Source organism: Elaeis guineensis, chromosome 13 (genome assembly GCF_000442705.2).
Source record: "Elaeis guineensis isolate ETL-2024a chromosome 13, EG11, whole genome shotgun sequence".
Classification (NCBI taxonomy): Eukaryota; Viridiplantae; Streptophyta; class Magnoliopsida; order Arecales; family Arecaceae; genus Elaeis; species Elaeis guineensis.
The window spans coordinates 20377184-20404668 of record NC_026005.2 but is presented as its reverse complement, the minus strand read 5'-3'; the positions used below and the strand labels follow the sequence as shown (position 1 = coordinate 20404668).

The 27485-nt window shown below is 35.3% G+C and overlaps 1 protein-coding gene across 1 annotated transcript; it reads right to left on the bottom strand.

Annotated features, from left to right (window-relative positions):
* Positions 1-11347: 11347 nt before the first annotated feature.
* On the bottom strand, positions 11348-17241 carry LOC105036717 (1-deoxy-D-xylulose 5-phosphate reductoisomerase, chloroplastic). The gene is made up of 12 exons (XM_073247955.1): positions 17035-17241; positions 16140-16321; positions 15650-15736; positions 15404-15529; positions 15261-15323; positions 14579-14728; positions 14323-14390; positions 13733-13844; positions 13531-13635; positions 13219-13340; positions 12400-12546; positions 11348-11677 (listed from the first exon to the last, which is right to left on the bottom strand). Exons 1-12 carry the CDS (start codon positions 17120-17122, stop codon positions 11509-11511), a joined length of 1419 nt encoding a protein of 472 aa, XP_073104056.1. The 5' UTR covers positions 17123-17241; the 3' UTR covers positions 11348-11508.
* Between the last annotated feature and the right edge of the window lie 10244 nt (positions 17242-27485).

Below are 27485 nucleotides of genomic sequence, written 5' to 3'. Positions count from 1 at the left end.
AAATAGAGATTTTGATTTGAAAGAGGAAAAGTTACTAAAATTATTGATTGTGAAAAAGAAAGGTACATATGCTGATCTCAGTAGAATTTTGACCACTTAAGATAAAGATTTCAATCTCTGAACTAGATTTAAATTAAATCTTGAATAATTATTATCAAATTTGATATTTTGATGAATCAAATTATGATTTTAAACTAGAATTTGAGGATAATTTACTAGTACCATAATTTATTGAAATCAGTCTGAATTATTTTAACAAATAGATTAGAATTTGTGTTGGCTGAATTTAAGACAACTTGTGAGAATAAAATATGGTTGAATTGCTAGAAATTTTTGAGCATAAGTTGAGGTTTAGCTAACCCTAAATAGGATAAAATAGAATAGAATAAAAGTAAGGGTTAGAAGAGCTAAAGAATCAGTCTAAAAGCAAAGTATGCATAGCATCATATAATATTGTATTTATTAGTATTTACTAATATTATAGAAGAGAAAAAAGACTCTTGAGGGGGTGCTTAGGGAGAGTTAAGCATCATGATGGTGTAGTAGCTATCCTGAGGTGAGTGATTTTTCATCTAATTTTGGTATTTTCTCACTGTATTTTGCTATAAAAGAATTTACTTGAGAAGAAAGTTAGATATCTATTATTCTACAGCTTATGTATGTGTATGCAAGTAAGAAAATAGGGAATAATTTTTTATTGACAGGTTGCTCCAGAATATGTATGTATATGTATAATCGATTTGGACAGCATAGCATTTTTGACTTGAAAATATTTTACATCAGTTTGTCAGCTTTTGAGAATTTATCGAGTATGTTTTTTAGCAGGCTACTTATAAGAATGATCTAACCTATGGGGTGTGCCATAACATCAACTTGTGAGACAGCAAAAAACAGCCAACATCTTCTTAAAGAAACAGCATGACCAGTGAGGCTCAGTAGTATCAGATGCTCCATATTGATTGCACATGGTAGGGGTGCGCTGTGGTGTAATCGACAGTAGCCAGCAAATTTTTTTAGTTTAAAATGATCTTTTATATGGCTTTATTCTTGTTTAGCATATAACATGTTTTGAAAATATATCAGTAATGTATGGTATATTATGTTATCATAAGTATCACAGCTAAACTTTCTTATTTCCTCATTGTTAGATGGTTTATTTACTCATTGGGACCTAGGTCTCATTCCCCCCTTACCTCTTTTGTTTATAATTTTGGAATATCTTAGCTAGCTATAGAAGTAAAGTATTAGCATCTTTAACAGCATAAGTACTAGAAAAGACTGGCTATGTCAGTTAATAAGAAGGGTATGTTTTATGATATTTGGTATGTTTGAGCTGTTCATGTTAGCTTGTGAGAGGAATGTATTTTGAGTTGTTAATGTCTAAGTTTAAGTGTGAGAAGAGTGTATTTGAGATGTATTATACATGTTTGAGTTGTGTAATCAGTAAATGTTAAGTGTATTTTATTTTTGAACTATATGTACAAAACACAGTATAATGAATGAAATCTTGGGTTTGAATTTTGAGAAATGATTAGTTAAATTGAAATACTTATGTTAGCAGTATGAAAAGTTGACTGAATTAAATGAGAACAAGTTATCAGAAGATGGTCAAGGTTGATAATATCTTGTGATAGATGTTAATAAAGCTCAGCTCAACTATAGTCTTGTGGTACCATCGCTCAATCTAGGGGTGGGGTGCTATACCATTCATCCTGGGTGGGGTGCTATACCATCCATCCTTTCAATCCCATCCATCCTTCCTCTCATGACCTCAACCAAACACAAGATTAGTTTTGCAACCATGGTCACAATGAAAATGGCAGTATTTTCACTTGTTCTGCTAGATCGAGGGGGTCTTCATTGGTGGAGGTTGGTGGAGGTAACCTTCACCCTTGATCTCCATGAGGATCTAACCTTAAGGAGCAGTCAATGGGGCATAACTATTGTAGCACCAAGGCACTCCCCACTCAGGGTGCTTTCAATGATCGGGAGGATCCAACTTCAGCCTGAGTCGGGAGAGTATCCTCTAGTGCACATTTTTTTTTTGTTGAAGGTCCGATCTTTTTAACGTGCGACCCGACCTTTTTTGACCTACATGTATTTGCAAGCTTGGGCCAGGAGGTCGGTGTATTCCCTTGGATACATTTTGTCAAGGGAGTAGATGGGGTGCTCACGTGGAGGCTTCACTTCAGAGCCGACATAATGATGGCTTCTTCCAGATTGCGTACTTCTGATATGACTGTGTTGAAATACACCACATAGTCACGCAATGATTCTCTTTCTTCTTATTGGAGAGAGAAAAGGCTATCCAAAGTCTTTGGTTGGAATCGGCTATTGCCAAAATGAGCAACAAACTACTATCCGAGTTGCTCGAAGAAGGAAATGGATTTTGGCTGGAGCTCGGAGTACCAAGTTCGCATCGCTTTCTTTAAGGTTGCAGAAAAGTTGAGGTAGAAGAAGGTGTCTGAAGCACCTTCGAGCATCATGAGAGCTTTGTAGCCCTCCAAGTGATCTAGGGGATCAATGGAGCCATCATATGGTTCCACTATTAGCATCCTGAACCGATGCGGGATCGATTCTTGGAGATTCCTGGAAGATGGAGTGGATGAAGGGTGGTCAAGAACTGAATCTAGAAATGTCGTTGTTCCCTCCACCACCCATTTGGACCTCGGCAAATCGGCACTTAATCTCACAGATCTTCCACTCAATATCCCTTTTCGAGTGTGATTGCTCTGGCTGGAGGGCATAACTTGGAGTCGAGTCACTATTGGATAAGGTAGGAGACTGCTGGTGTTGCCTGCCATGGATAGATCCATAGCGGGAGGGTGGTTGCCAATTTGGGGAGATCAACGGTGCATTTTTCGAGGAGGATCTTCCAAGATTGAGAATTGGTCCCAATGGCTATGCCATGACAGCAACACTAGGGGAATGGGCGGAGGTGGCTGTTGCTGCTCTATGACCTATTGTAGGTGCTGGATAGTATTTGCTAGCGCCTTGACTTGACAAACCAAATTATCGAATCGCTGGGGTTCCATCTCACAGGCAGTTGCTCTAGTTCTATTGGTTGGTGTGAGGTGGATGATTGGGCAGCCCCACCTCCACCTTGTCGAGTCGACGATCGATGGAAAGCGACAGAGCGACGTGGCATACTCTCTTTCAAGTTGGGTTGTACATGACTTGTCCTCTTTCTAGTGCCAATCTATTGCTGCAAATTTTCAACTTGGACCAGAGTCACTAGAGCATGGTGGAGTTTGGCAAAGATGACGGCGTCCGAACATACAAAATAAGTCCCCAATCGAGAGTGGCTCTAGTGGGATCCTCTGATACTCTGGTCAGGATCTAGAATAGGTGGGAAGGAGCATACATAAGAGTTTGTGTATCCTGGGGGTCCCTTGTTTGTCTTTATTTATAGAGGTGGGATCCATAAAAGGAAAAAATTATGGGAGGTCATCCCCACTTTCTTGGGCATACCATTTTAAGATGTCCGATCGGATTCTCTGGTGGTTAATGTCACCTTATCGGACATACAACCAATCGTTCTCAAGGATGGCATTATTTGATGGGATTTTATCTGACATGCAACTAGCCATAATCAAGAGTGATGTGATTTGATGGAACTACTTAGAGGTCTCCTACCAGCCTTCCCAAATATGGTGACTGGCATGGGTAAGAGTGGATATTTGGGTTGGGGCCCTTCCCGGATCAATGTTCGATGTTCGAACGTTGCTTTGATGGTAATTAAGGTGTTAGGTGTAGATCGATAATCTGATGTGAAGGTCGACCGACACTAGGATCGGGGTTCGAGCAAGAGGGTCTGTGGCAAAGGTGCCAACAAGAAGTCGGGGATCCGTCTTTAGGTCGACAGTCGATATATAGATCGGCCACAACCATAGTTTGTCCATCTTCGAATCGAGATTTGAAATTTTATCTGTATCGGAATTCATGTCAACACAGACCATGGAACCTCATTTTTGATGACTGGCGGAGTCCCAACCTAAAGGTCAGTTGGAGGCTGATGAAGGCCTGATCTGGAGGTCAATTAGCCTAGGCCGGTGCAATCATTTCACCCTGGCCTTTCATAATGGATCTGTTGTCATCTTTACATCTCTGCCACCCTAGGATCGAGGGATGAGTTTCGATGTCCATGGCTCAGGTGGCGCGACCCCATAACACCCTCCAAAAAAATAAAGTTGGTCAGATTGTGGGATAAATCACTATAGGTGGCAATCATAGCCGATCTAATCTGATCCAAATGAGATAGATTTTATTCAATCTATTTTGAAACCCAAGATAAATATAGATTCTAGGTAAAATGATTGAGGGGGTTTGAGTCAGATATAGATAATAGTATGTCGGACACCAAATTTGACCCTATATAATTTTAATTTAAATCCTCCTAAAATTACAATTATTCTAGATGTTTGCATGATAAGTATCTTATATGACTTGATCTGTCCAATCGGTCTTACTTATCTGACCTGATCGGATCCACACTATCTATTTATTTGACCAAACTCGATCTGAGGTGGGTATAGATATGAGATTTTTAATTATGGGCAAGGATGGGTATTGGCTCATCTAATCCATACCCTAGACATTGCCATCCCTATGAGTCACCTCCATTTTGAAGATATCGGGTAATCAAACAAGTCCTAAACAAATAATATTCGATTATATCTTTATAATTTTCATAAGTCTAAGGGTCTGTTAGGATGGTTGGACTCAAAATCCCATAAGATTCATGGATTGGACCAGTACAACTATCAAAAAATATTGAATTAGAGATTGGGCTAGGTCTATATCTACAACCATCAAAGGCTATTTTTTATATGAGTTGGTCTGAGTCCCATATGGAGAAAAAAATTATTTCAACAAATCATTTTGAAGGTAATTTTTTTTCTTCCTATGAGATTTGGACCAATCTACTCTAAAGACTTCTGGGTATTGGGAATACAAGCATAATCCATACTTCTTTTTTCTTGTTACATTTGTCAAAACCTATAAATCCCATAGGATTTTTGGTCTGGATATCCAAACAAATCTTAGGTTGTGTTTGGTGCATCACTAAGCAATCTTGGAACGTAATGTGGATTGACTTCAAAATAGATTACTACCATTAAATTGTTAGTAATGTTGATGACTATGTTTGGTACACGCAGGTAATGTTGCAGTAAAATTATTGAGAATCTTGATTGATATGTTTAGTATGATAATCAGATTACTAATAATGTAAAATTAAATTTTTAAAATATTCTCATAAAATTTTATAAAATTTTGAATTACTGAAGAAGAGTTTGATTTTATTTTCTAAATTTAAATCAAATTTTTTAAATATGCTTGGCGAGAGGAGGGTGCAGCAGCTAGGTTATTGGAGGAGGGGAAGGCTGTGATGAAGGCAAGGGAGGAGAGATTGATGCCGGCATAGAAGTGAAGACCGTGGTCGGAGATGACGAGGGCATGGGCAGAAGGGAGGCGGTTGAGGACAGCGAGGGCACGAAAGAGTTTGAAGAAGAAGGGGAGGGTAAGAACCATCGAAGGAGGTGGTGGAGGGGTGAGTTTTGTGTGAATTTTTTTGAATAGTAATTTCATCCAAAAATTCTTTTACAATATTTTCAAACAAGTAGTAATATGGATAGCCACCTCTTTCCAAAGCAATCTGAATTGCCTCACTCCTAGAAGACAATCTGGATTACCAAGATAATCTGAATTGCCACCCAAAAAGTATATCAAATACAATAATCTGATGGATCCACTTTAAATTGTCAATAACTTGGATAGATTGCCAGCTACCAAACACAATCCTAAATTGAAAAAAGATGAGAGAAAATGGGGATTAGTCATGATTATTCTTGATGGATATATCTTGAATCTCTTGCATGAAAGGACTCATCTATACAATACATAAAAGAGGAGTTCAGAACTCCCTCTAAGCAACACGTGTTGTGCTCAAGGGTGAGCTTTGAACTCCTCTTTAGAGCCCGATTGAAAAAACAGAAAGGAAAAAAAAAAGGGAGCCAAAGAGGAAGCTTACAAATAGAGCATTCCGTACACAGCCATCAATGTCGAGAGAGAGAGGGGAAGCAAAAATAAGCGTGTTCCTTGCTGTTCGGGCATGCACCAGTCGTCAGGGAATGTTGCATTCTCATTTTCGTGTGGCCCCGTCAGCATCCATGTAGCGTCTGCGTAGGCTATATCTTAGCTGTGAGGAAAAAGAAATGAAGAAAAAAAGAGAGAGCATGTGGATCTAGAAGGGACATAACACATCCGTACCTTAGCTCATGATTAGATAGTAGAGGGTTAAAGAAAAAAAGTTTGATGCGCTTTGAATGGAGGAAGAAGTTTTCTACGAACAGAGAATAGAAGGAAGGCAAACAGCACAGATGGATTGTCTCATCACACGATTTTGGTCAACCATGCTATATACGTTGGAACCTTCAAACTTTGATTCAGAGACAAAAAACATCGGTCTGGATAGAGAAAGGTCAGGTTGATACTGTTGTTGCTTAATTTTTTTGGGCTTCTATTTTGATTGTTATTCTCTGGGTGATGTATTAGTTTTTTGCAGGAATAAGGGATTGAAAAGAGTGGTTTGCTAGGAATTTGACAGGAAAATAACAGAAAAAAATCGATTGAGAGAGGTGAGTCCTAAGCATTTTACTAAATTCTTTTTTAATTCCTTTATTGATTTCTCGAGTTTCTTGTATTTCCTCATCAGTTTGTATGAAGCTGTTAGTTTATCATAGTTTGTTTCTCATTAGAAATAAAGGAGGTTGCTGCATAGGTTTAGGCAGCCTTCCGCTCTTTTTAGCAACATCATATGAGGGAAGGAAAGGACAGAGGGTTGCTACCTAGGTTTGGTAGCTATCCACACTACCCCTAAAAAAAAAACCACGATTGCTGCTCAAGTTCAACAGCCTTCCAATGGAGAGAGAAGGAAAGGAAAGGACAGAGGGTTGCTACCTAGGTTTGGTAGCTATCTACAGTGCCCTACAAAAAAAAAATTATGCCACGGTTGCTGATCAGCTTCAGCAGCCTTCCAGCGATGAGGAAGAAGACATGGATCGGGGTTGGGAGACATCAGGTGACGAATCGATGAGGAGAAAGAGAGAGGAGAAAATGTGTTACAGATCCTCGATTGGTAGAATTGAGTTGTCGGGTTAACAAATGTAGAAAATAGATTATAGATGATCGAGTTAACAAGTTTAGAAATCTGTTATCACTCAATATGGGTTGGTGAGTTAACGGATCCTATAATTGGATTGTGGGTATCGGGTTAACAGGTTGTCGAGCCTGAATTGGTTCTATTGGGGTTAGGAAACAAATTAGGGTTGAGTGTTGGGTTAGAATCAAGTTGGGATAAGGATTATATTTTGGTCGGATGTGATGGTTAAGTTAGGGTTAGGGGTCTGGTTAGGTTTAGGTTTAGAATTTCGGTAGGGCTTAGGGTTAGCGGCCAGTTAGGGTTAGAAGTTATGTCAGGTTAGCATTAGGGTTTGGTTAGGTTTAGGGTTAGAATTAGAACTTGGGTTGGGGTTAGGGTAAGGACTCATGTTAAGGTTTGGGAATAGGGTTACGGAGAAGGTAGGATTAGAGAAGGCAACGGGACAAAAAAAAAGAAGAAGAAATAGATCATGTAGAAGGCAAAGAGAAAAAAAGAAGTTTTATTAGATTGAGAAAGTAGCAAAAAAAAAAGCAACGGAATATACTTATGTTTGGTCGAAGATGAAAGTGTAGTCATTGGCGTAAGAAGAACCTTCGGGGCTTAGAGGGAGAACCCAAATGACAGGCTTCGAGGATGGCATCCTCTTATCCACTCTTTTGCCGTGTCAAATATCCTCTCTCGAGATGAAACTAGAAACAGAAAGGGAGATGGCCGAAAAATTATGAACAGAATGGAGGATAATGACAACACATGATGATTAGGGGAGATCGCCAATGGCAAACGGAATGGGGGAAGCAGCAGTGGTGGAGCGAAATTGGCAAGAAGCGATGGAAAAGAGATTGGCAAGAGAAAGGTGGTGGGAAGCATGGGCAGTGGTCAAAAAAAATGGAAGCAGAGAAAGGGATAAGGGAAGCGACAGTGGTGGGAAAAATTTGAAAGGGATAGATTTAGGGTTTTAAAAAAATAGTTGGGGCATATTTTTTGTATGCGGTCCTAAAGCTTAATAAAAATTAAAAACCAAGATTTATGCACTAGTTCCTATAAAAAATTTATAGAAAAATCAATTTTTAAGGGATTAGATGCATAGAATTTTTATGAGGTCATTAGCATGAAAAAGATAGTTCTGCGCTTTCTATGTGCATATCTTCATATATTTTTTACGAGTCCATTGTTATTTTCCTTCTTTTTCTTTTTATTTTTTATTAATATTTTAAAAAATATATGTAAACGAGATGTTTGCTAAGATTTTTCAGTATATTTTATCTAACAATTGGATGAGTTTGCCATAAAATTTTTTCGACAAAATAAAAAATATTATTATTCTATTTAGCATTTTTCTTTGGACCCCACATGAGACATAGATCGGCATTTGCTTCATTCCATTTTTTTTACCCTAATAAACATAAATTTATGATAATATCTGTGAAATAATTATTTTTATATTTTTTATCTAAAATTTGTTTGTGAATAGGTTTTTATCTAATTTAGGTTTACTAGAAATATTTTCTGCACCTCACTTTTTTTGATAAAGAATAAAATATGATTATTTTGGAGATAAAAAAAATTTTCTCCAGATCTAATTATGTAGATATTCTTCTTCCACCTGTAATTATATATTCAACGTTAGTTAAAAAGATTTATGCCTACAAAAAATATAATTACTATAAACTGTAGTATATTTTTTATACCTGTAGTATATTTTTTATTTATAAATATAATTACTATAAAAAATTATAAAAAAATGATATTCATCTTTTTTGATGCACAATGTGTTTTCAGTTAGGAAAAAAAATTATAAACTACTAATTCAATATTTATCTATCTATCTCACTTTTCTACGGTAGATCAATATTTTTTTCAAAATACCAACGTGACATCTGTTTCTCAATTACCTGCACAAACCAGAAAAAAAATCAAAATAATTGATTTTTTTGTAAACTTTTTTTGATCAAACCGTATGCTTTATGTTCTTCAATTGAAACTATTAAATATAAAATATTATATTTTTTATGTTTATGTTTTAATATGAACCGCTGAGTGGCGCGGATCTCTTGCTAGTCGTCCTTCACGCCGCACGACCATCGAAATATCTACTGCACAGATTTGGAGTGGTCCAAACTCCATCCTTCATTCACTTGCACAAACCTCAAAGCGACCAGCAGGTGATGCGAAGAAAGGCGAATCCTTTTTTTCACGCGAGAGATACAACCCATCCACTGCACAGCTCTTAATGCAACCCGAAATACATCTTTCACCCACCTGCACAGCTCTTAAAGCAACGACTGCATGATCCAACAGCAGATTCGCGTGAAGAAAAGTGAGCCCTTCATTCGAAAGATATGACCCCGATCCTTTCGGGTGAAGGAGCACGGGTCCCCACTTATCCTCGGGGATTAAGCGGCTTCTGGGGCCAAAATGGACAATGGAGTTTTTGCCACTCATACAAGAATAGAGAGCATAAGTACGGAATAAAGGCTCTTTCCCGGTTTCCAAACCGGGCCCCGGTTTCTAGGTTCCTTGGTAGTGTGCATAAATCAAATATCAATACGTATTTCTTTCATGCTGTTTAAATAACTTGCAACTATGTTCTGATCATATATCAATCCAAAAATTCTGTGTGCACCGAGGATGGTGAAGACAATCTGACCTAGAGCATATAACGGTCTAATTGGATCGTATAGTAGAATTAATGGTGGAGCAGATATTTAATACCATTCAATTTTTTTAATATTTTACTGATAAAAATATTATTTTTTTCATAGAATAAAAAAAATAATATTATTATTTTTTATATAATTTTCTATGAGTATATATCACATCTTGAATAATATATATGACTTTTTATATTTTTATATGATACTATGTTAGTTATTATGATTTTTTGATGTCTTATATAACTTCCTGATATCTTATATAACTTCCTAAATAATGTATATGATTTTCTATGAATATATTTATGATAAATCGAACAATATATATGACTTCCTATATTTTTATATGATATCTTATTAGTTAGAAATATATATAATTTTCTGAATAATATATATGATTTTTTATATCTTTATATGATATACTATTAGTTATAATAACCAATAGGATATCATATAAATACAGGAAGTCATATATATTATTCAAGATATCATATATATTCACAGGAGTCATATAAGACATTAAGAAATTATATATATTGTTCAGAATAACTATAATATCCATAGGAAGTTATATATATTGTTCAGGATATTATATATATTCACAAAAAATCATATAAAATATCAGAAAGTCATAATAACTATTATATATATTGTTCAAGATATCATATATATTCACATGTAGTCATATAAGGCATCAGCAAAGAATATATATTATTTTTTTTTATTCTATGAAGGAAAAGCATATTTTTGTTAAAAAAATTTGAGAATAAAATTAAACAATATTAAATAACTACCGCATTAGTAATTATGCTATGTGGTCCAATAAGAAGATGGTGCACACTGGATTTCTCTATATTAATCTCTCGCTTCACAATCGATTATAGGTGACAGATCATGCTAAAGACAGCAAGATGAAAAAGGATGTCTTGCTTTGCGTAATTTTTCTCATATAACTTAGTTGCTATGCCACGATAAGATTTTAAAGCTTGATTCCAATATCTCTTCCCTTCAGTTCATCTAAAAACTTCGAACAAGCAAGCCGTAATTTCATCTAAAAACTTTTTGGTCATATAAAAGGAAGGCTGGTACGCCAAAAGTCGCTAAAACATGGTAAGATATACCAAACAAAGTTTGCTGTTTCGCCAGTTTCTTTTCTGCATGGTAGCATCCCGGGTTGGTCAACTTTTATGAAACCAGTTATAAGGCAGATTTTTGGCATCCAATAGGTCAGGGTCAGGCTTGGGTCAAGGCCTAGACCAACCCAAGGGCGAGGGTACAAGGGCCGTGATCCAAGTTCGAGTATTCACTCTGACCCAGCCCAGAAACGGCCCGCTTCCCAGGCCCATTCAAGACTTGGAGCTTAAAATCCCAGCCCGGCATAACAGTACACCATGACAATGTAAAGATAAACAAGAAAATGTATGCAAAGCAAACAAATAATCTCGTTCTTCAGTTTTTCAGCTGTAATTTTATGATTTCATAGAATTTTTTTTTCATTTTTTGTTCGATCGAACTCTGTCGATGCATATAAAGATTGAGATAAATAAATTTTCCTTGCATCTTTTCTTGTGGGGATACATCTTGGGTGCTTCATCATTTCATGTAATTTTCAGAACGAGTTGACAGGAGCCTGTTATCATATGTACCTAAAGATGTCCCATCTACCACAACATTCTAGCTGATGAACCAGACTACTTACACAGGAACAGGACTCAAGCCGGATGATGGTTGTAAACTAGCTGCAAACTTTCGAGCCCACAAGTCGTAATGTATGATCTCCTCAAGGGAAGGGTTGACAACCAGTTCATTCCTATGCGCATCGCATGTAAGCTCGACGACCTTGAAAATGTCCAGATAGCCGATTCTGAAACACATACAAATATCATAAGATTCAGTCATCTATTTTAAGGAAAGAGATTACCTCCCATATTCACAGAGATAACAGCTAAATCAGTGACACAACTGAAGCAAGAATGCACAAATTTCATGAAACTGCAATGCAAAAGAAATAAATAAAAATATAAAAGATGGAAAGCTGTATCAAAAACTTTCCTTCTTTTTTTGGTGAGGGAAAAATTTTCCTTCATTGAAACCCAGATGATGCAGCAGATGATGAATATTTGAATTTTAATACTTACATATTAAATGAAAACCCCTGATGTCAATCTCTTTACTGAATGTTAAGTTGTTAGCTGATAGTCTAGCTTGTCAAATATTTATATCATTTAAGGGAAGTAGCATCATTCTCTAATTCTGATGGAAAAGTCCATACAGGAAGGAGACGTAGCAACATATATTCCAGTCAATTCTAAAAATTTTTGACACGAAGATTTTGGAAATCTGGGATGAACTTTCTTTTGTTCAGAACAAAAAACCGACCAACATAATGCAGCATTTTATAAGTTCAGAAGCATACGATCATGTGCAGTTATTATTAACCTTGACAACATGAAACCTGGATGTTTAAGTAGCATACGATCATGTGCAGTTATTATTAACCTTGACAACATGAAACCTGGATGTTTAAGTAGGAAATAGCCACTAAGATAATAAAAGGCCCTAAAGAAAAAGGAGAACAGTGCATACTGCTCATTGATGAACATCTCCACTGCCTTCTCATTAGCAGCACTAAGAACTCCTGTCATGGTGCCCCCAGCTCGCCCAGCTGCATAGGCAAGCTCCATGGATGGGTATTTCACATTATCAGGAGCCTTAAATGTCAACGAACCCAACCTGCACCATCCATTTGAACAAGGCTTTGCTATGGTTAGTAATCAAAAGAGAATCACATTCAAGAATTTCAACTCATATAGTTGCCTACGTGTTATCATCTGTAATATACAATCCCTTTTTTGTACCAAATACATTTCAGCAGCAATTCCAAACCCATGGTTATGTTATCACAGAATGTGGTGATTATTTGTCATACAGTCTGTCTATCGATCAAATCCGGACTTCATTGTATGGAGAAGAACAGCTGAAATCCTTTGATTTGGTGCATAGCAACAAAATGATACTTTTCTTCAATTTTGAGATTTCAGACAATTTTTCATTAAATCAAATTACACAGATAATTTTTTTGTTGATTCAAGGAAAAGGTGTGCATTGATCCTAAAAATAGTAATCCAAGCCATATCTGCCTACTATTCCTTTCTGATCTAATTCAGAATGATGCAAAAGGCATACAAGACCTTGTATATTTAAGTGTAATAAGCTAGAAAAAACATGCTGCCATCACTCATAATTAGGTCAGTATAATATTATTTATAAAATACATTATAATATTATCTGTAAAGTACACTTAGAGTTTTTTTTGATATGTGAATGATAATACACAACTATATGCTTTGAAAACTAAACTTGTGCATGCGGATCATAGTAATTAGGAGAAAAGAAATTCCATACTTGCAAAGATCAAGTCGAGGCCATGTAATCTCAGAGCAATAAATTCTCTCTGGCCAAGACATTGTATAAAGGATTGGTAGGCGCATATCAGGCCATCCCAACTGAGCCAAAACAGATGAATCCTGCGAAAACAACATAGAATAATTTAGGACTTCTTGATTCTAGACTGGACCTACACTCTCTCCAAATAAACAAATTTAAGCTCCAAATCACTTTCAAATGAAACAAAAAATGCAACTTTCATGCTGTCAGACATCACTTGAAAAATAATATCCAAGAGCAAGTCGTAATGATGAATTATAAGAGATTCACCTGTGTCTCAACCATAGAGTGAATGATTGACTGTGGATGAATCACAATCTCAATATTATCATACTCCGCCCCAAATAGATAGTGTGCTTCAATAACTTCTAACCCCTGTACAACAAAGAACTTGCTGGTAGCTGCAGGCCTTGAGTAGCTAGAGAAATATACATTTATGCTGCCTGTTGCAAAGTCATCAAGGACATAATACCTTATTGAAAAGGGTAGCAGAATCCACAGTGATCTTTTTCCCCATATTCCAGTTTGGATGTTTCAAAGCATCTGCAACTTTCACCTCCTTTAACTTTTCAACTGGCAAATCCCTATCACAAATACCAGGTAAAAGTGTTGGTCTAAATTCCTGGCTGTAAAATGGAGTGTACAGGAACATAACTGCAGGCAAGATGACTTCTTTTAAATTACATGAAAGGGATTATCATATTAAAACAAAAAGGGCACATTTTAAATCATTTCCTCCTTTAGTATAAGGGAGTAGCTTGTTCTGTAGCAAACAGATCAAGAACTTATGCATAAAAAGGTAATTTGTGTACACAAAAATCAAAATTAGTCTGGTTTGTTTCACTTATTAAGCTCTTTCTTAGCTCTCTTTTTGTCTCTGAAGGAAGAACACCAATTAATAGCTTAAAAAAAAAATTTCAAACAAAACTTTACTCGATAGAACTAAGCTGTTGAAAAATCTAAGCTTTCCATGAAAATTTATGCAACAAAAATTTCAGATTCCTTATTACTCTCCAAATCAAGATGCACATATGGTAGATAAAGCTTAGATCTTCAATGCACCTGAACGCTCCTCCAGATGCCGTCAAAATTATGCGCCGAAGTGCACCCTCTGGCAAACCTTGAATACACTGGAGATAGATGAACATTTTCTAATCATCATTCTTCATCAACCAACTTGAGGAACAAACAGTTCTATAGGAGCATGAAATCAGGTAAACAGAAATAGCATGCAGAGAATATTTTCATTTCAGAATGAGAAATGAACTGCAATCTGGAATTTTCTTAGAAAAGTTCCTTCAGCAACAAACCTAGATACCTGGAATATGGCAGAATGTTCTGAATCAGCAGGAAGTATTTTCACTTTATGCTTGTGTGCAAGAGGAAGCACAAAAGGACCGCCTGCAATAAGAGTCTCTTTGTTTGCCAAGGCTATGTCAATTCCAGCCTCAATTGCAGCCACAGTAGGCTGAAAATTAAAAAAAATAAAAAAAATAAAAAAGAGGATTTCATTGTAAACAGATGTTTATCTATTATTACCAATATTTTCAGTAACCAAAATTATCTTGACCACCATAATATCAGATATGAAAAAAATGTCTCAAAATAGTAAATCTAATGATGTCACAACAAGAATCCCGCATTATCCTTTAAATTATTTTTCTCAGCATATTTAGCAACTACGGATACGAAATTAGCAGCTATCAACTATTGTTTTGGAAAGGCCTCCACTAACAGAAGCCCATTATGAACATCTATAACTTTTAGTTCACTATTACCATCCAGACAGCAACAGCACAATATCTGGATATTGCTGCAATGATTGATGCCAAAATCTTCTCTCCTATAACTCCTTCCTATACACAACTGTCTATGCTGTTTTCAGATAATTTACCATGTCAAAACCTAAACCAAGAATACAATCCTTCATATCAAACGTATGGTTTACTGCAGTCTGAGACAAAAACTATCAAGAGTTAAGCAGTAAGCTTGAGCCTTACCTTTAAGCCTGCACATCCTACTATTCCTGTGACTACTGTCACAGCATCTGGGTGGCGAGCAACCTGAAAAATCATATTCAAATACATTACTTGATTAAACCATGTCATCACAAAAACTGGAGGGATGCAGAATAATGGCCAACCTCTATAACACCTTGCTCCCCAGGAATTATTTCAGGTTTGTGTTCTGCATCAGCCAAAGCTTCTTTTAGTTCTCCAACCAAAGACTCATTTCTTACCGAAACCAATTGAGGTTTGAATTGTTTGACCTGTTCAAAAAATAGAAAAGAAGAGCAGATGTTAAGACCCATGAGACAACTTAGTAGTTCTCAAGATATGCTTGCTTGTCGCCACCTTTGGCAACTTTACTTGAGTAACTTCATGCACACCTGATCAGCTAAGAGCGTCACATTAGAGCCAGCGGCAAGTGCAACCACCCGAAACTTATCTGGATTTTCAGCCACTATGTCTAATGTCTGCAAACATAATAGAAAATCAGAAGAAAATATATAAGAGGATCTGACGACCATAGTTTATAGAAGTGGATATCTGACTCTAGTTTGAGCAAGATGCACAGAAAAGTCATTAAGGCTCTTAATCGCAGCTACCATATTGGTCTAATGAATTTGAGGGTTGGCCAATATAAATAGCAGATATCACTGGGACATGATCCCAAAAAACTTCACACACTGGAATAGAACTAAAAAATGAAGGAGAGCACCGATGTTTGCCCCCCCAAAAAATTATAGATCTCAAATTGGTGGTACAAGCACTTGATGCAAATTTTCAGACCTTAATTTGGTCGAATATGCATAAACATAAAACAAGGTGCTATATGGTAAATAAAAATGTACTGCATCTGTACAGTGTGCTGTATACCTGAGTTCCGATTGAACCTGTAGATCCAACAATTGAGATAGGCTTGGGACCATCCCATGACTTCCGGCTTGATTCTGCAACAGCTCGGCCAGGCCAGGCGGGCGGTGGATCCTGCTGCATTAAGCAGCATGTTCTCCTTGATGAACCTATAGCCTTCTCCTTCCTTTGCAAAGGAAATCCCACTGAAAACACAACCAAAGTATAGACTTTAAGTCCAAGACTTCTAAAAGACAATTTTATATGATTAAATCGCTCAAAAAACCTCACGAGAAAACCCATTAAATACTTGATTTTCTCTTTTGAGTGTTTCAGAAACACATACGCTTGCAAATGCTGCCGTCCAAACGGTAAAAATAAAATTATCAGTTCATTAGCATCTTTTTTTTTTTTTTTAAGAAGTAAGCACTATTCAGCTAACAAAGCAATAAAAATTGTTTTTTTCCAAAAAAAAAAAAAGCCTACAAATCGAGCTGCAATGGAGAGAAGTACAGTTGTGAGGAACTTTTCTGCAGAGTTAATCATTGTAAATCCAATTAGTAACTCGAAACTATCAGAATTTAGGTGGATCAATGTATCCATCATGACAAATCATGAACAACAAACATATTTTACTTCGACAAACTTAGAAAACAGACTATCTTGCCCACTCTAAACATATAATCCAACAAAATATCCTTATAAATCAACGAGAAAAGTCCCAAATTATTCCAAATATAAACAGTTGCCCACCAAGAAACCAGATTACTAATGAGATTAAACAGAAAAATTCGCACAATAATCCACCCGCAGTAAAATATAACGCAACCGCAGTTTAGCTAATCCTGTACTATAAAAAGATATGGAACAGAAAACAAAACCACTCGCTTTGGAAGAAGAAAAACCATAAAAATCTCACCTTTGAGCTGTTGGAAGGTTCCTCTGCTTGAATCCAAGAATGATATCCCTCCAATCTCCGTGGGCAATGGAAGTTTCAGCGCCATCATGACCTTCCTACTCCTCAATCACCCGCAGAGAGAGAGAGAGAGAGAGAGAGAGAGAGAGGGAGGGAGAGGGGGGATGGCTATATATTTCTTGTAAGGGAAAAATGGGAGTGGGAGGAGCTTTAAGTGGAGGGGGATAAGACGAAGACGGAATCCTGGAATAACATGGATGGAGCCTGGGGCTTGCATACCGGATCATACCACCGGGCGGCCACGTGTATAAATTAGTTAATTGTTAAATGCCTATATTTTTGGTTAACGTTCAATATTGGCGTAATGAGGGATTATTGATTTCCAAAAGTATGATTTTTAACATTTTCTACGGAATGAATTTCGCTTATTTTGGAAGTTGACGAGGGATAAGGATTTTATTTCGATTTTTTTTTTTAATTAACTAGTGGAAAAGTAACATGTCCCATGTAGCTGTTTAAGGACATATTTAGCTGAAGAAAGTTGAGCTTAAAAATGAAAATAAGAATGAGTATTTTTCATTCCAATCATTTAATTAGAGAAATCTCATTCTAATTGGGATCATTGGATGGGAATATCTCAATCTTCTAAAATTCAGATTTATTTATTTTTATTATTTGAATCTCATTCCAATTTTGATTTCATCTATGAAAAAATATATTAGAAACTATAGCCATTCCAATTCTCATCTTAATTTATTCCAATTTCTAATACGAACCAAATACAAACAAAACATACTTTAATTTTCATGGAACACTTGACTATTTTAAGTTAGGTGCTATTTGGTAAGGGGTGATTTTGCACATCATCCTAGTGATGTGAATTAGATGATGTGATCATCTTACTGGTGATGTGCTGAAATTATTTTAGGACAAAAATATTTCTAATCAGTAAATTAGGAAGAAAATAAAAATCTTTCTCATCTTTTTTTATAAATGCCTATCTACTAGATATGTTTTTTATTTTTATTGACAGATTTAGTTAAATAATATAAATATTTTTTATTTATTTATTAGATACCTATTTTATTTGTATAGGTAGATATGGTTAATTGACATAAATGAATGCCGAATCCTTCATGCTTTTTTTTTTCTCAATTTATTTTGATGGACTAAATCATTCCTAATAGGCAGTCTTGATATTGATGGTCAAAATTGGCCAAGCCTAGTCAAGCTTGATTATATATAATATTATCGTAATATTATTTTAATAAGTTCATCAAAATAAATATTTACAATAATAAATAAATAAATAAATAAATATTATTATTATGACTAATGTTATATATTTTTATGAGGAGTTATAAATAAAAAATATTTAATCAAGTTGTAAAGTAATTATTATGTACTAAAGTATAAGGTTATTTATGATATTTTACACATTATCACTATCACTATTTAATGATATATTAAATATAATAAAATTTTATTTCTAATGATATTTCAGTGATATATCAAATATGGTGATTACATATCACTTCAGTATTTACATATCACTCTAATATTTATATCATTTATGTGATCACATCGCTTTAATGATTACATCATTGGTGATATATTAAATAGCACCTTAGGTAGTTACCCTATTTGTTAGTCACGGACATCGCAGACTACAGTGCATGCGGAAATAAATGGTTGTGACCTTATAGAAAAATATTAATGGTTTAACTTTTTTTTTTTTTCTTATAAATATGTTTTTTTCAATTGGCATGATAACTATATAGGCAAAATTGACAGTGACCTTTTTTTTCTGAAAAATGTGTTTTCCTTTGTCGGCATGTGCTTCTCATGTTTCGTCAAACCAAATATTATACATGTATAATATATATATATATATCTGTGTATCTTCTTTGTCAAAATACTTCTTAGACTGGTGATCTTCAAGCATGCTGATTCATTTTTCCCCATGCAATGCACATCAACAGATGTCAAGAGTCAAACTCTGAAGTTTGATTTTTCTATGTTCCTCAAAAAAAATTTATTTTTCTATGTTTTGTGTTTTCCTCTAGTTGAATCACTCATTATTCAAAGCAATCCTTCCGAGTAATATTGGGCAGTGAAATCGGAGATACTAAATTATAATTAAAAAAAAAAAAAAAACAACTGCTGCTGCTGCTGCTGCTACTACGATGTCACGCTCATGTCCCCAATTAGTTCTTAGCAACAAAAGTTCTGGATTCAACAAAAATTCTGGAACATTTAATTATTTGTTGCACCCTCTCCTCCCCCACCATTAGCAGGAAAAAAGTTGGCAGAGAAATATGAGTGAGCCCCATAGCTTTACAACTAGACAAATTGGCCGGCCAGAAACAGAATCTGATAGGACCCGGGCTCGCACTAATCAGGCACAAACACCCACCAAGTAAGAGCACAACTATCACGCCGCCGATCCAAAATTATGAATCGAAAGTCATGGCAACTACCACATATTCATAAAAAACTTTTCCATAAGCATGCAAGGTATCTCGCCATGATATCATACACATAAAGTTAAATAAATTTTGATTTTTAATGATCAAATTCAAATAATAAATCAAAACTCAATGTCAAAAAGAAAAAAAATAATTGTCTGACAAAGTCAACGCTTAAAATAAAAATCTTGCATCAATTTTGAGAAAATCCTAAATCAAATAAGCAACTCCATCTTTAATCGCTCTCCCAACCGAAATCCTGCATCATGCTAATTTTCTAGATCTGTAAAGAAAAATATAAAACTCATCATGAGCTAAATAGCCCAGTAAGTAGTGTATATCTTTAACTGAATAAACCAGACAATAATACAGTACATATCGGTTTACTGATAATAACAAAATCAATATGTAAATTTATGAATTCATAATTTAATTCATCACACTATCAATCATGTATAAAATTTTAATTCATCATAATTTTAAATTATGCTTATAATCTTAAATTCATCAAATTCTTAAGATCTTCTTACCAACCATGAACTATGACCATATTTTTTCTGTGGCAGGGTTATAACACCGCGTATCTTCTTGCGGTAGGCTGCGAATCATCTAGCAGCAAAGTCCTTCGGAACTACTGGTCTCGCTGGTGGTTTGTCGCTGGTCTCACTGGCGACATAAATTCTCAGGACAAATCATTTGCCAACGTATATGCCCCCATTGGCAGGGTCCTTTACATATCCAGGTTGTCAATTCATATCATCTTTCAATTCATATATTATTTCAATAATAATATAAATAAGTGATATTCGAGTAAATCAATTATATCATTCTTTATAATCATACATCGTCATAATAAATTTTCAACAAATATCTTCAATCATAAATAATTTTCAACAATTATCTTCAATCATAAATGGTTTTCAACAAATATCTTCAATCATAAATAATTTTCAACAATTATTTTCAATTATAAGCATGCCACAAATTAATATAATTCAAATTTATAATTTATCAGATAAATTCAGTAAAGATAAAATATTACTTATCTCAAAAGAAAATTCAAACTAGGGATCCTAGGAATCTTGAAAATCCTTCTCTGAATCTGGTACGTCAAATATCATATTTTTGATCAAAATTTCATCAAATTAAAAAAATTAAAAATAAAAATTTTTAAAATTCAATGTCTTCACATGGATCGACTAGATGACAGTATCCAGGATTTTTTGGATTGTTCCATAAAAACTCTTCTTGTATTTCTTTTATTATTATTATTATTATATATCTTTTTAAATCTATTAATCTTAAAAAAATCCAAGAGAGAGCAGAGAGAGAGAGTCTCTCTCTCCTTCTCTTTCTCTCTCTCCTCTTTTTTTTTCTTCTTTTTTCTTTACTTTTCTTTTTTTTTCTCTTTTTCTTTTTTTTCCTTCCTTTTTTTTCTTTTTCTTTTTCTCTTTTTCTTTTTCCTTCCTTTTTCTTTTCTTTTCTTTTTCATGGTCTTCCCTCGTCGAAACAGGGGACCGACAGGTCCCTCCCTTTGACCGGCCATCCGGACCGAAGCCGACACGGCGAAGGCCGGTGGCAGGGAGCAACCCTCTCAAGTTCGGAGAGACCAAAGCCGGCGGTCGGCAGTGATCGCCGGTGCCGAAAAATCAAAGAGAAGAAGAGACCAAACAGGGAGGTCCCTTCTCCGACGAAATTCGGTGACACCCGTCACCGACAGTTGTGCATAGAGATACGGAAAAAAAGAGAGAGGAAGATGAAAAAGGGTTTACCTCAGCCTCCGATGATCCCGTCGGTGAGAAATTACGGCGAGCACGAATCAAGGGGCCGCGGCTTCAATTGGAGAAATCAGGGAGGAAGAGAGGGAGAAAGATCGGTGAGGAGTTCTTAGGAAGGGGGAAGGCCTTTTTATAAAGAGCCCTAGAACCTTCGGTGGTCCTAGGACTCCCGATCCATAGTGGCTCATCGAAGAAGAAGACTCCTATCGGGAGTCTTCTTCCTGATTTCTCTGTTCTTTTTTTTTTCAATTGGGCTTGGGCTTGGGTCTTCTCAATTGGGCTTTGGGCTTGGGTCATGACATTCTTCACTCCTAAAAGAAATTTCGTCCTCAAAATTTTTCATACCTGTGATCTCGAAGAGCTGGGGATATTTTTGCTTCATTTCTTCCTCTAGTTCCCAAGTAGCTTCTCTTTCCGAATGTCGACTCTACTGTACCTTGACATGAGGAATGTTGCGACGTTTCAGCACTTATTCTTTATGGTCCACGATCCGTATCGGATATTCTTCATATGATAGATCTTTTCTAGCTTGCAAGGGTTCAAGTTTCACGATATGACTTGGGTCTGATAAATATTTTTTCAACATAAAAATATTAAAAATATCATGTACTCTAGCAAGTGAAGGTGGTAAGGCAAGTCTGTAAACCACCTCACCAATTCTTTCCAAAATCTCAAATGGACCCACATATCTATAATTCAATTTGCTACGAATGCCAAATCTTGAGATTCTTTTTGAAGGAGACACTTTGAGAAATACATTGTCACCAATTTGAAATTCTAATTTTCATCTTCTATTATCTGCATAACTTTTCTGTTTGCTTTGTGCTGCTCGAAGTCATTCTTTGATTAATTGAATCTTCTCGACTGCTTGTTGAATAAGTTCGAAACTCAATATTCTTCACTCACCAACATCATCCCAGTGAATCGGTGATCGACATCTTCTACCACATAATGCTTCATAAGGTACCATACCAATGCTAGCCTAATAACTATTATTATAAGCGAACTCAATCTAAGGTAGATGCTCATCCCATGAACTTTTCATATCTAAAATACAAGTTCTCAACATATCTTCTAAAATCTGAATAGTTCTTTCTGACTGGCCATCAGTTTGTGGATGAAAGGCTATACTGAAGTTCAATTTTGTTCCTAATGCCTTGTATAAGCTCTTCCAAAACTGTGATACAAATCTGGTGTCTCGATCTGATACAATGATCACTAGAATTCCATATAGCTTTACAATTTCTTTCATATATAATTTTGCTAGTCTTTCCAAAGTGAATCCAACTCTAATTGGTAGAAAGTGTGCAGACTTTGTCAATCGGTCCACAATCACCCAGGCTGCATCATTTTTACTTGAAGACTTAGGTAGTCCAGTTACAAAATCCATAGTGATATGTTTCCACTTTCATACTGAAATATCGAGAGGTTGAAGTAGTCCTGCGGGTCTCTGATGTTCAGCTTTAACTTGTTGACACACCAAACATTGAGCTACAAATTGAGCGATCTCTCTCTTCATATATTCCACCAGTACATTTCCTTTAAGTCTCTATACATCTTAGTACCTCCCGAATGAACTGTATAACCGATCTGATGGACTTCCTGAAGTATTTCTTGTTTGAGTACCGAATCATTGGATATGTAAATTCTATTTTCGAACCTCAATGAACCATCATCATGTATCTTGAATTTAGATTAAACACCAGCTTCCACTGAATCTCTTATTTTCATTAATTGTGGATCACCATTCTGGGCAACTATAATTCTTTCAATGAGTGTTGGTTGAACCCTCATGTTGGCTAATCGTACTGTTGAGTCATATACTCGAATGTCTAATTTCAGTTTTTTTATATCCTTCAATAATTGACTTTGATATGTGATTAAAATAGCCAAATTTTTCATGAATTTTTTACTAAAGGCATCAGCAACAACATTAGCTTTTTTGGGATGATAATTAATTGTTAAATCATAATCTTTCAATAGTTCTAACCACCTTCTCTGTCTCATGTTTAATTCCTTCTATGTAAAAATATAGTTCAAACTCTTATGATCAGTAAACACTTCACACTATGCACCGTATAAATGATGTCTCCAAATTTTCAAGACAAAAATCACTGTAGCTAACTCTAAATTATGTGTCGGATAATTCTGTTCATATGATTTCAATTGTTTTGAGGCGTAAGCCACTACCTTACCATGTTGCATCAATACACAGCCAAGTCCCTTTTTAGATGCATCACTATATAATGTAAATCCTTCATTTCTTATTGGTATGGTAAGGATAGGGGCTGAAATTAATCGTTGTTTTAATTCTTGAAAACTCTGTTCACAATCCTCGATCCACTCAAATTTAACCCCTTTCTGAGTAAGACGAGTCAAAGGTGCAGCTATACGAGAGAATCTTTCTACAAATCGTCTGTAATAACCTGTCATTCCCCGAAAGCTTCGAATTTCAAAAATATTTGTAGGTCTGTTCCACTACATCACAGCTTCCACTTTTGTTGGATCCACAGAAATTTCATCTTTAGATACGATGTGTCCTAAAAAGACTATTTTGTCCAACCAAAATTCATACTTCTTTAATTTGGCATAAAATTTTTCTTTCCTCAATATTTGTAGTACACACCGTAAATGTTCTTTATGCTCTAATTTGCTTCTTAAATATATCAAGATATCATCAATAAATACGATAACAAACTTATCAAGATAGAATTTGAATATTCTGTTCATTAAATCCATGAAGACCACTGGAGCATTGGTTAACCCAAATGGCATCACTAAAAATTCATAATGTCCATAACGAGTTCTAAATGCAGTCTTTGGTATATCCTCTGCTTTGATTTTTAACTAATAATATCCTGAACGAAGATCAATTTTAGAAAAAACTTGTGCACCTTGGAGCTGATCAAATAAATCATCGATTCGAGGTAGAAGATACTTATTTATGATAGTATTCTTATTCAACTCTCTATAGTCGATATAAAACCTCATACTACCATATTTCTTTTTCACAAATAAGACTGGAGCTCCCCAAGGAGACACACTAGGCCTTATAAAACCTTTATCCAATAAATCCTGTAATTGATCTTTTAACTCCTTCAACTCCATAGGGGCCATTCGATAAGGAGCTTTAGAAATTGAACCGATATTGGGTGCCAACTCAATGGTAAATTTAATTTCTCTATCCGCCGGTAGTCCGGATAAATCATCAATGAATACATCCAAAAATTTATTTACAATAAAAATATCCTGTAACTTCAATTCATCATGTTCTGTATTCTTTATTGATACTAGATAACCTCTACATCCCTTTCTTAGCATCTGTCTAGCTTGCACAAATGAAATAATATGTGGAGCGGTGGTTCCTGTACTTCCATCAAACTGAATGCTAATTCTCCTGGTATTTGAAAGTTTACTCTCTTTCCATGACAATCCACAGAGGCATGATAAGTAGCAAGCCAATCCATTTCTAGAATGACATCAAAATCATGCATGTCTAGGATCACCAAATCTGTCGGTAATTCTCTTTCTCCTATTCTGATATTACATGACTTGCATATACTTTCGGTACTCAAAATACCAGCTACTGGTGTCTCAACATATAATTTAGTTTTCATAGTTTCACATACTATATCATGTTGTCTCATAAAAGTAGTGAATATAAAGTTGTAGCACCAGAATCAAACAAAACAGAAGCATAAATATCAGATACAGGAATGATATCTATCACCACAGTATTAGAGGCCTGAGCATCTTGTTGTGTGAGTGCATAGATTCTTCCTTAAGTTTTCGGCCTTTAACCTCCATCTTTTATTTGTGTGGATCTATTCTCATTCCTTTGGGGACAATCTACAATTTTGTGTCCCTTCTGTCCACAGCTAAAATAAGAACCAGTATTCCATGGGCAATTAGAAGACTCATACTCTCTTCGACCATATCTCGAACATCTAGTCGTCTCATTCTCACGATTCTTATCATTTGCTGGCTTCTTTGCTGGACCCTTATTGTTCTGATTTCGTCCTTGAGTTTCACCAAACCTATTTTTCTTCTTCTGATTCCGTTCTCTCTCTGCATGTGCTTCATTAATTTCTCTCTCAATTATTAGAGCTTTATTCACAATTGAGGCATAAGTAGTTAACTCATAGGATACAACTTGTTTTCTAATTTTCGTCTTCAATTCCATTTCAAATTTATGTACTCTATCTTGCTCAATTTCAACTAATCTTGGAACAAACTTGGATAACTCCGTAAATTTAGCTTCATACTCTGTAATATATCTATTTTCCTATTTCAGATGAATGAACTCTTGCTCTTTCTGTATTCTGACACTTCAAGGAAAGTACTTGTCAAAAAATTCATCTCGAAATCTCTCCCAAGTGAGTAGTATTCTATCGTGTTCATATTTTTATTCAAGTATACGCCACCAGTTGTATGTCTCATCTTGTAACAGATATGCTGTGTAGCAAATCTTCTCATCATCATGGCATTCTGGCACGGCGAATGCCTTCTCCATCTCCATAATTCAGTTGTCAGCTTCCAATGGCTTGATGGTCCCTTTGAAGGCTGAAGGAGCCAGCTTTTTAAACTCGACGATGTTGTTTCTCTGCATTGGATGTTCTCCATGTCCAGATATCGGTGGAGGATACTGACGTGACTGTGCATGTTGTTGTTGAAGTAACTGTTGTTGTGTTTCTACTACTCCTATCAGAGTTTGCATTAATTGAGTCATGTTTGGCTCTTCCTGCACTGTCGGAGTATTTCCAGTAGGGTCAATGATTCCCTCCTGCTGAGATGTGCCGCTATTCAATTGGGGAGTGTTATCACCAAGTAGATTTGATGTCCCTCCTACCGCTCCTTAAGTAATCTTCATTCGTCGTGGGGGTATATTGACCTATGACAAATTTGGAATGATAACTTATCCTTGATAAAGTTATAAACTTACTTAAGATAGGTCAGATCATAATCATCATAAATAATCTTTCAAATTTTCTAATATCTACCCATCACTCGCTCTTTCTATTCTACATGTCTCTATCTATCTACTTATGCTCTGATACCATATAAATTGTCATGCCCCCGATCTGAGATTGTGAGTCGAAGGTCATGGCAACCGTCGCATACACATAAGAAACTTTCTCATAAGCATGCAAGGTATCTCATCATCATGATATCATACACATAAAGTTAAATAAATTTTGATTTTTAATAATCAAACCTTAATTCAAATAACAAATCAAAACTCAGTGTCAAAAAGAAAAAAAATAATTGTCTGACAAAGTCAACGCTTAAAATAAAAATCTTGTATCAATTTTGAGAAAATCTTAAATCAAATAAGCTAACTCCATCTTTAATCGCTCTCCCAACCGAAATCCCGCATCATGCTAATTTTTTGGATCTGTAAAGAAAAATATAAAACTCATCATGAGCTAAATAGCCCAGTAAGCAGTGTATACCTTTAACTGAATAAACCAGACAATAATACAGTACATATCGGTTTACTGATAATAACAAAATCAATATGTAAATTTATGAATTCATAATTTAATTCATCACACTATCAATCATGTATAAAATTTTAATTTATCATAATTTTAAATTATGCTTATCATCTTAAATTCATCAAATTCTTAAGTTCTTCTTACCAACCATGAACTATGATCACATTTTTCCTGTGGCAGGGTCATAATACCGCATATCTTCTTACGGTAGGCTACGAATCATCTGGCAGTAAAATCCTTCGGAACCGCTGGTCTCGCTGGCGGTTTATCGCTGGTCTCTCTGGCGACATATCACTGGTCTCGCTAGTGACATAAATCCTCAGGATGAATTATTTGCCAACGTATATGTCCCCATTGGTGGGATCCTTTACATAGCCAAGTTATCAATTCATATCATCTTTCAATTCATATATTATTTCAATAATAATATAAATAAGTGAAATTCAAATAAATCAATTATATCATTCTTTATAATCATACATCATCATAATAAATTTTCAATAAATATCTTCAATCATAAATAATTTTCAACAAATATCTTCAATCATAAATATTTTTCAACAATTATTTCCAATTATAAGTATACCATAAATTAATATAATTTAAATTTATAATTTATCAGATAAATTCAGTAAAAATAAAACACTACTTATCTCAAAAGAAAATCCAAACTAGGGATCCTAGGAATTTTGAAAATCCTTCTCTGAACC